The sequence below is a fragment of the Formica exsecta genome, unplaced genomic scaffold (genome assembly GCF_003651465.1).
Source record: "Formica exsecta isolate Colony F162 unplaced genomic scaffold, ASM365146v1 scaffold191, whole genome shotgun sequence".
Taxonomy (NCBI): domain Eukaryota; kingdom Metazoa; phylum Arthropoda; class Insecta; order Hymenoptera; family Formicidae; genus Formica; species Formica exsecta.
Genome location: NW_021849211.1, coordinates 2562898 through 2571643, shown reverse-complemented (window position 1 = coordinate 2571643; position 8746 = coordinate 2562898). Strand labels below are relative to the sequence as shown.

The following is an 8746-nucleotide window of genomic DNA, read 5'->3' as shown; positions in this document are numbered from 1 at the left end:
ATATATACTTTTTGAATTCAGCTACTCAATCATATAATTTACAATGCATCTGTTTAGTAATAGTAAGACATTTTGTGTAAGAAATTTATGCTTATTGTTAAGTATTTAATTTTGCCGAAGGCTCGCTGTTTGGCGTCCTCGTATATATACCAAAGTGATTCAACCGACGCCAGCGGACGTCTTCAGGATCCGGCGTTGGTGGGGCAGTCACGCATTCGAGACTCAATTGCAATGCTCGTCTCAGCTCGTCATCTTCGTCGGCATCATTTGCTGTAGAGTTTGTTAAATGCGTCGTTTTATCGTCAGTATGGAGATCTAATCTTAACTTCAAGCTCTTATCTACATCATCCTCGTCATTTTGCAAGCTCATCTGCAGAGCCCTTGCTAATTGCACATTTTCATCTTCCTCCTCTTCTTCTTCCTCTTCGCTTTCCTCTTTTCTACCTTCCACTCTTATGGGAATTATCCTTTCGCGAAGTTTATCCGTAGATAGCTCGGATTTATGAGAAAGTGAGGATGCACTTCTGGTTGTACAGGATGGTTCCGGAACCTTCACCTCTCCCATTGCAAGTGCAGCTTTCAAGATATCATCTTCTGCCTTGGTACCTAAACGATAACCTTTGGCTGTATTATTTGATTCCGAGTTTAAGTTACCTTTTGTGGCAACTATAGGATTCTTCAGAAGAACATCTTCGGCAGGGCATTGTGGAAGTGTACCAATAACAATAAAGATAGAGTAACCTACAAGCAAGAGAGTAATGAGTTAGCACGATATCATTGTTATTATCTTGTTTTGTATTTACCTTCTTGCAACAATTGAGCTAGATACATTGCGAGATAAGTGTCCGATATAAGCTGTGGCCCACTGAGCATTGAATTTAAATTGAACCACTGGCTTCCAAGCTTTCTTATCGTAAACCAATGTCCTTTATAGTTACAAATATATGCTTTCATCCGTCTGAAAATTATATTGTTGCTTCATGTATTACTTCATCAAAGCATTACAAAATCATTGATTTCATATTTTTCTAATAATATGTCCAAATATCATGTCCAGGGGCCTATTCTGTAACTTTTAACAATGTCAATATGTATCATTGTGCAGCTAAAACTTATTGGTACGCAAAATAGCTGCGCAATGATACCTAACGACATCGTTAAAAGTTACAGAATAGGCCCCTAAGTATCATTATTCATAATGCATTTATTTATATATTTCTTACATTATTATTGTAATTATTCTACAAAATATTTGAAAGGAGTGCTTTTTCGCAAGTGCAATAGAACAAAATATCTGAAAACAAAACACAAATCGATTGGAATAAATTATCAATAACCTACGAAGGATCATTCTGTGCCAGTAAAGCTGTTGGTTCCGTGCTGTTATATGGAATCAGTTCTAAACCCCAAACTTTCAAAGCACTGCTAATAACTTGAACTGAAAAGTATCCACTGTCGTCCATGTTTCCTGATGGTTGCTAAATACACACAAGAAGCAATATGCTATTGTTACAAATATAATTTGCTTGGCTCTTGGGGAAAATAATAGCAATGCCAAGCACTTATATGTTAAATTTTGAAGAGAAAAAGAGTGATGTGTTCTCGATAATTTAAACCACGTTGCATATAGGGGTGCTTTTATTTGTATACTATAAATATATACGTGACACTTGAAAAAACGTCACTTGCGTGACATTGTCGTATTTACCTCTAGAAACAATTTGTAATCTTCACTGTCGACGCCCGACTCGGCCATCCGGATTCTCTCCTCTTCGTCCATCTGATGACCAAAATTTGCCAAATCCACGGCGTTAAAGTAGGGACCCTGTAGAAGCGCGTTCAGGCAATGCTGGGCGCATAGATACCCCTCTTGCTGCGAAACATTGCCAGGTCGTAAGCGCAATCCTGTCTCTCTTCCGCGGAGGGATCAACATCAGATTAATTATACCACATCGGCGAGTTTACCTTCTCGTGGAATATGCTCTCCATTGCACAATCCGTCCTCTGATACGCAGAATCCGAGCACGTCAGCCGCGTAATAATAACCGCAACGCAACGTTTCTCCGCCAATTTCGCCGTATAAACGTCATCCGTAAAAATATTTTTTCGCTATAACCATAAACAAGTAAGGATAATTGTGTATAGCACTCGCTGTCGCGTATCCGCTAATGTCACTAGAATTACGCTAAATCCTAAAATTAAAAACTCACCTTAACTCAAGATTACCAACATCAGTTAGGGCACAGTATGTATGTAATTATTCAAGTCCAAATTATATATATATATATATGTAATTTATATATATGTGTATATAATGTGTGTGTTTGTTTCCTTTATATTTTGCTAAAGAATATACAACTTGATCTTATAAAATAAATTCTTTATTGCTTCTGCTTTGCAGAAAAATACTACAATTATCAAAAGAACTTTTATAAGATATTTAGATTTAGCCCTTCGTCTTACTATCTGCTATTGAATTTCTCAGAAATTCAATAATAGATTTTATTTCTCCGAATATTGAGTTTATATTTATACATTTGTGAATCGAGACCGGTCGTGATAATCGTTTATCTCATCGCGCGGCTAGTATTATATTCTTATCGTCATAGAAATAACGTTTATATATATTTCGTGTATCGTATATATGAATATGACGTATGTATGTATGTATACGTATGAGACCATCGAACGCTTCGCACCTCGCGACTGTTCGCCATGGTTCGCCGTATTATGTGAATGTAGCTGTCAACGCTGTCATAGTGTCATATAGCGTTTCCAGTCGAAACTATTATCGCCCTTGATATTATCCTCTTCCTCTAGCCGCTCTTTCACCTCGACTGCGAGAATATAAGATAAGATTGTGAAAAAATGTGAAACTTCTGATCTTTCGAGGTGGACACATTTCTTTCTGAGAAAGGAAGGTGCACGGGCGAATAATCGAGGGATCGCCTCGTGATAAGCCACGGTTATGTATTTCGATGGAGAGCTGTTTAACGACAATGGCAGCAACGTCCCCATCGAAGGTACGTCCGTTTTTATTTTTCTACGATCTTTGTATATATCCCAAAACAATCGGAACAACTGTGGATATTCAATATCCACATCCATATCCTGAATAAATAAGAAAATAAGAAAAAATAAAAAAATATCTTTTCAATTTTTCTCGCTCCCTTAATGCGAACAACTGAGCGTAGTTCTGTAATGGACATTACGAACGAAAAATATATGACCTTAGTGACAAAATATTCGTGTACATTTTTTATAAAAAATTATGTCATTAGTAACAAATAAATGTGTATACTTTGGAAAAAACATTTTTTAATTGTTTCTATTATTTATTTAATCACTATTATCGATTTACTCATTAATCAATTTTTGTCATATTAATTTTTTTCTGATTAATTATTACTATATAATTGAGATTATTTTGCATGTTTTAAAATAGCAATGTATGTAGAAGTCTCTAAAATAAAATTAATTATTTATCAAAAGGAGTGCAAAACATCAATATATATTTTTGAAAAAATAGATATATAATATATCTCTTTGAACAAAATAATTTTTTGCTATAAAATTATTTATATATAAAATGTTACATTAAGTGAATTTATTTGATATTCTAGCGAAGACTCCAGAAGGAATTGATGTCTTTAATACGCGAGCCACCACCAGGTGTACATGTAGATGGAGAATCCGCTGGACAGAATTTGACACAATGGATTGTTCATATGGAAGGTGCTAAAGGCACGCTATATGAGGGAGAACAATTTCAGCTTCAATTTAAATTCAGTTCTAAATATCCGTTTGATTCACCAGAAGTGACTTTCATTGGTGGAAATATCCCTATACATCCACATGTTTATAGCAATGGTCATATTTGTTTATCCATATTAACAGAGGATTGGTCTCCTGCCCTTAGCGTGCAAAGCATTTGCTTGAGTATTGTTTCCATGTTAAGCAGTTGTAAAGAGAAGGTATGATTTAGCTACTATGTAAATATATATGTGAGTCTTAATATTTATCTTAAAATATGCAAATAATACAAATATTGTTCTATGCAGAAGAGGCCACCTGACAATACATTTTATGTTAAAACTTGCAACAAGAATCCAAAAAAAACAAAATGGTGGTATCATGGTAAGAAAAGAATAATTTTATATATTACTATATATAATGACTATTAGTACCTGGGGTACATCTCATATGATTTGATTTGTTATTATAAAAGTAATCCTTTTTTAATATATTTGCAACACCAAAATAATTGTTTAAAACAAAGATATTGTATTTTTCTATTCACTAGATGACAGTGTCTAACATTAAAGATCATATAAAGACCTGATCAACTTGTCAACATGGAAAAATTGTTGGACCAAGTGGGATAACATTTAAATGGAACCTGATGCATTAAATTAATAGAATTTTGCATACTATATTATATAGTGATTTCACAATGTAATAGGAAATTAGATGCATAATTTTAAGAAAAGACAAGGCTACAACCTACTTACTACACAAGTTATAGAACTAATGTGAACTGCGCGAGTTGTTTAACTATAAATTATTGCAATGTTGCTGATAGTAAAAAAAGACGCGTATTATATTATAGTTACATAGAACTATATTATTGCAGGGGTCAGTTTTAATGCTAGAATGAGAGACACAGACAGGATGTATTAATTATTTATTATTAAGATATTAATATATGAAATTTTCCTCTCCTGTTATGGCAAAGATTTAGATATTAAAAAAATAATCATTTAATACATTTAGAAGACACAAAACGAATATTGTTATTGCTGCATATATACATATTATCGATATTACACTTGGTATGCATTTTAAGAATCACTTTCACTGTGTTATCTTCAATAAAACTTGATAATTATATTGATTTAATGATGTGATATTAAATTTCTTAGTAACTTTTAATCTCTCTAATCAATTTGTGTTGTACCACATATACACACTAAGAATTTGTTATTTACTTGGCTTTGTTTAAATGAATTGAATTGCAAACAAGTATTAACCCTTTCTCAACAAGGTTTTTCTTCTCAATCTCTCTCTTTCTCTCAATCCAGATTTTTACAAAATCCTAGTATTGTTTACATAAATTGTATAAGGAATAGATAGTTTATTTTTACACTTTAAAAATATTTTTTTGCCAATATCCTATTTTTCTGGGGAAAAAAAATCTACAATTTGATTTTTACACAAAATATTCGGTTACATATGTTACGATTTTAGCCGTATCTTGTAATTTTATACAACTAAAGTTGATGCGACAACGCGCATATAAATTCAACATGATATCAGTTATGATATGAAAGTCTTTATCATAAACTAATGCGGTGGCATAAAAAAAGATACCGATTGAGACTGTAGAAATTATCATTTTATACGTATGTGTGCGTATTCGTGTTAATTATCACATTTATCACATACTTTCATTTATTATTGGTTATGGTCATGTCAAATATCCATATAAGTTCAACGATTTATATATTATTCGATATATAATATATTTTTAGCAAAATATTATCGAAATAAGATGTTTACATTAATATCTCGACACTCTAAATACACACACACACACACATTTATTTTAATTCGTAATTTTATTTTACTCACAAGCAAAGAGATTTAAAGAAATCGCATGTTATCTAAAGTCTAAAGTTCATGCTACTGCATTTTTTCTCAGAGATTATTTATCAAAACGTTTTCTTCTTAGAGAAAATACAATTTTACGATTAAATTTAACGTAAAACGGCTTTATGATATAAATTGTATAATTGAATATATAAGTTTGTTCCACATACAAATGGACTTCTCTTTTTCCTTTGCATCATATTCTTTCTCCATCTTTGAATTTTTTGAAAATATACAGTTTTGTAATTTAAAATGGATATTAATAATTGCAAAATACTTGTTTTATAATTTTGCGCGCGACAAATATTTCTCGATTGTAGAAAAATTATACAATAAAAATAATATAAAAAATATTTTATGTCATTGAGATGTGTTAGAAATTTTTGAACATCCGGATAGAAGACGCAGATTCATCCGATGTGCTCCATGAAAAACCCAAGAATCATGAAGCAGCGTTATCGTATAAACCTATAAACATACGAGCCACGCATTATATATCGTTAACAGTCACCGCTGATTGTGAGAGAGAGGCAGAGAGTGGGGCCGATGATTTCTGAGCATGTTCGACAGCGCGACAGCAATCTGTTACGAGTCGTATCGAACGGAGATAATGCCGCCATTACGCTAATATTTTAATTTCGTCAACAATCTGATCAGCCAGCGCTGATGAGCGTCGAGACGCCCTGCGGCCGTAATATCCATTCTTTTCGGTAATAACGGATGTTGAACATTATACATATATATATATATATATATATATATATATATATAACACGATGCATTTTAATAATTGTAACGCTGTACTTTATAGGGTGAACCTTTTCAAAAAATGAAGGATAGATTGCTAAAGAAATTAGGAGTACAGGAAAAAGAATTCGAAAAGGTAGGCATCCTTAGCTAATCTTTTTTGATCTCTTATGAGAATTCATAAAAAAACTTTGAAGTTTAAGTTCGCGGTGGTGTCAATGGGCAAGCCACAGTTCATTATCGACTCGCCGGACTGTTGTATCAAAGTCGACGATTTCCTTCCTAGATTTTCCGGTCAGAGTAAGTATAAATTATGTTTCTATTCTCCATTTTCTAACGCATGCGAATAAAGTGAGCGTCGAATAATCGCATAGTCTCACTATATTTAGTACATAGTACATTGTAATATGATGCTGATGAAGAATAAATTTTGTAGTCTATCCACTTTTAAACGCAGGCACATCGCCACACAGGCCTTGGCTTGGCCTGGAACATGTCAACAAAGCGCCAAAGCGCTCTCGTATCAACTACCTCGAAAAGGCCATTAAGATTTACAATTAAATTTCCACCACACGAAGAAGAAATTAAATTAGGCAGCCACTTATAATAATTTATATACGACTCTGTATAGTAAGAGAATGACGTCTGATATACTAAAGGTTGGAAAATGCTTTTATGTATTCGTTTCTTCAGCCAGATTAAAACTATGCAATTTTAATACTGCGAGAACGATATCGGAAGGTAAATCCAAGCTTTGTATACGATGAATTATAAGATTGTCGTGAAATGTGCAGTGCTATTTTATGCATCATGGAAGAGCGATAAAATAGTTCCTCGATTCGAATTTGTAAAAGTTTTATTGGCCCGATGCTTACTTTGGCGTCACTCAGTACGGATTTTCGCCTAGACTTCGAGAATGTTTGATTATAAAATGCACATACATTGTACCTAATATTATTGTGTCTCTGATAATTCTCTCTAATAAACTATTTCTTTCTTTTTTTTTATTTTATTTTATTAGGAAAACGTGACTTTTGTGTGAGAAATATACCGGCTTTTATCCTATCACGTAAAATCTGTATATAATTGTTACATCCCAAGAGGTACCATATTATGTTCTGCATGATGTAACATTTAACACTCGTAACGTATTATTGGTATCGAGAAAGATTGCCTACACACTCCCCTTTTATGCTGTGTCTGTATTCAGAATATTCAAAATGTGGAGCTTGCCATTAATATTGTGCTAGAAAAAAGAGCGATGTCACATTTTTAATTTACCCGAAGATTTTGTGACGCAAAGTATATCGTCTCATAAAAATTCTAACATTTAAGACAAATCTATTCCATTGATTCGAAATATAATTCAAGAATTTCCTTCTCTTTTGTATTTTCTTCGTATTTTCGAACAAAATCTAGAAAACTATTTTATTTTATGTCGCGTTATAAGAATATAAGAGGATAGAAAGTGCGTAAGCTAAATTTCTAAGTTGCCTTTCCTGGAATATTATTCTTCTTAGAGCATATTTTTTGTGAGTTTTATCTTGTATATTTTTTACTATATAATGCCAGTACGTAAAATGCAAATATAAAAGGGTATATAGATATCTAAAACAAGAAATTGACGAAACGAGCAATGCTTAATCTAGACAAAGAAATTCTCGGTGAGATGCAAACGCTAGTTTAAGCAAATCGCATATAATAACGTATTCGTTTTTTTCTTTTTTTTTTTCACCGCTTCACCTTTAACTGCTCCATTTTTGAGAAGCAATGTGTAGGAGATAATGATTTAATCATCCAGAAATCATCATAGTATTTTCTTATTAAATTGATCATAAATTAGCAACTTATTTTTCCTTTTTATATTTAATTTATAAAATACGACAAAAAAGTAGATCTCGCACGAATGATTTTCAGGAAAGTAACCCGCGTGTTGCGCAAGAGCTCTGCTATTTGCGGATACTTATTTATCATTTTCTACACCTTACTGTGATCAATTCAATTTAGCCAACATGTATTTAAACATCATACCGCCGCCTCTGGAATATTCGAAATAGTTTAATTGTAAATGTCAAAGAAGAGGGATACCGAGCTTTCTACGTGTGCATTATTTAATAAATTTCATTTTATGTTAAGAAACTGTTTATTACTCATAAGTTTTAAATGAGTTAGATCTATAAGGATGTAAATTTAAGCTATTTTGAATGTTTAAACTTCTAAAGAATTGCAGACCACTTGAAAGTCATAACAAAATCATAATGTGTTCAAAGTGCAAAAGCGAAATTTGTACTTTGTAAAGTGGCATAAAATGGTACACCAAACACACACACATACACACACACATGTACAT

The 8746-nt window shown here is 32.6% G+C and overlaps 4 protein-coding genes across 9 annotated transcripts in view; 3 read left to right on the top strand and 1 right to left on the bottom strand.

The window, feature by feature from the left end:
* Window positions 1-6: 6 nt before the first annotated feature.
* LOC115233850 (ataxin-3-like) lies at window positions 7-2265 on the bottom strand. 2 transcript variants are annotated; one of them, XM_029804464.1, is made up of 6 exons: window positions 2211-2265; window positions 1966-2109; window positions 1709-1873; window positions 1342-1478; window positions 804-958; window positions 7-741 (listed from the first exon to the last, which is right to left on the bottom strand). In XM_029804464.1, the coding sequence occupies exons 2-6, from the start codon at window positions 1987-1989 to the stop codon at window positions 98-100; spliced, it is 1125 nt and encodes a 374-aa protein (XP_029660324.1). In that variant the 5' UTR covers window positions 1990-2109; window positions 2211-2265; the 3' UTR covers window positions 7-97. The 2 variants fall into 2 exon arrangements, with proteins under 2 accessions (XP_029660324.1, XP_029660323.1); XM_029804463.1 differs by lacking the exon at window positions 2211-2265 and having other exon boundaries at window positions 1966-2161.
* A 371-nt stretch (window positions 2266-2636) lies between these two features.
* On the top strand, window positions 2637-4932 carry LOC115233845 (ubiquitin-conjugating enzyme E2 W-like). Its single transcript, XM_029804450.1, has 4 exons — window positions 2637-3023; window positions 3624-3974; window positions 4062-4137; window positions 4304-4932. Exons 1-4 carry the CDS (start codon window positions 2979-2981, stop codon window positions 4315-4317), a joined length of 486 nt encoding a protein of 161 aa, XP_029660310.1. The 5' UTR covers window positions 2637-2978; the 3' UTR covers window positions 4318-4932.
* A 1289-nt stretch (window positions 4933-6221) lies between these two features.
* The window catches only part of LOC115233841 (peptidoglycan-recognition protein LC-like), a 23360-nt gene continuing 20835 nt past the window's right edge, over window positions 6222-8746 (top strand). For both annotated transcript variants that reach the window (XM_029804447.1, XM_029804445.1), the window contains exon 1: window positions 6222-6359. The gene's annotated coding sequence lies outside the window, so the exon portion shown is untranslated. The remainder of the gene's footprint in view (window positions 6360-8746) is intronic.
* On the top strand, window positions 6462-8128 carry LOC115233849 (ubiquitin carboxyl-terminal hydrolase 7-like). Of its 4 annotated transcripts, none has more exons than XM_029804461.1 (3): window positions 6462-6532; window positions 6594-6696; window positions 6854-8128. In XM_029804461.1, the coding sequence occupies exons 1-3, from the start codon at window positions 6479-6481 to the stop codon at window positions 6955-6957; spliced, it is 261 nt and encodes an 86-aa protein (XP_029660321.1). In that variant the 5' UTR covers window positions 6462-6478; the 3' UTR covers window positions 6958-8128. The 4 variants fall into 4 exon arrangements, with proteins under 4 accessions (XP_029660321.1, XP_029660319.1, XP_029660322.1 ...); XM_029804459.1 differs by having other exon boundaries at window positions 6833-8128; XM_029804462.1 differs by having other exon boundaries at window positions 6467-6532; window positions 6600-6696.

Bases quoted from the DNA above. Each gene is read 5' to 3' on its own strand.
- LOC115233845 (XM_029804450.1), top strand. From the start codon at position 2,979: ATGGAGAGCTGTTTAACGACAATGGCAGCAACGTCCCCATCGAAG. The intron at 3,024-3,623 runs GTACGTCCGTTT...TTGATATTCTAG, and splicing joins CAGCAACGTCCCCATCGAAG to CGAAGACTCCAGAAGGAATT. The intron at 3,975-4,061 runs GTATGATTTAGC...TGTTCTATGCAG, and splicing joins TAAGCAGTTGTAAAGAGAAG to AAGAGGCCACCTGACAATAC.
- LOC115233850 (XM_029804464.1), bottom strand. From the start codon at position 1,989: ATGGAGAGCATATTCCACGAGAAG. The intron at 1,479-1,708 runs GTAAATACGACA...GTGTGTATTTAG, and splicing joins ATTACAAATTGTTTCTAGAG to CAACCATCAGGAAACATGGA. The intron at 742-803 runs GTAAATACAAAA...TCTTGCTTGTAG, and splicing joins AGCTCAATTGTTGCAAGAAG to GTTACTCTATCTTTATTGTT.
- LOC115233849 (XM_029804459.1), top strand. From the start codon at position 6,479: ATGAAGGATAGATTGCTAAAGAAATTAGGAGTACAGGAAAAAGAATTC. The intron at 6,533-6,593 runs GTAGGCATCCTT...AAAACTTTGAAG, and splicing joins AGGAAAAAGAATTCGAAAAG to TTTAAGTTCGCGGTGGTGTC. The intron at 6,697-6,832 runs GTAAGTATAAAT...TAAATTTTGTAG, and splicing joins TCCTAGATTTTCCGGTCAGA to TCTATCCACTTTTAAACGCA.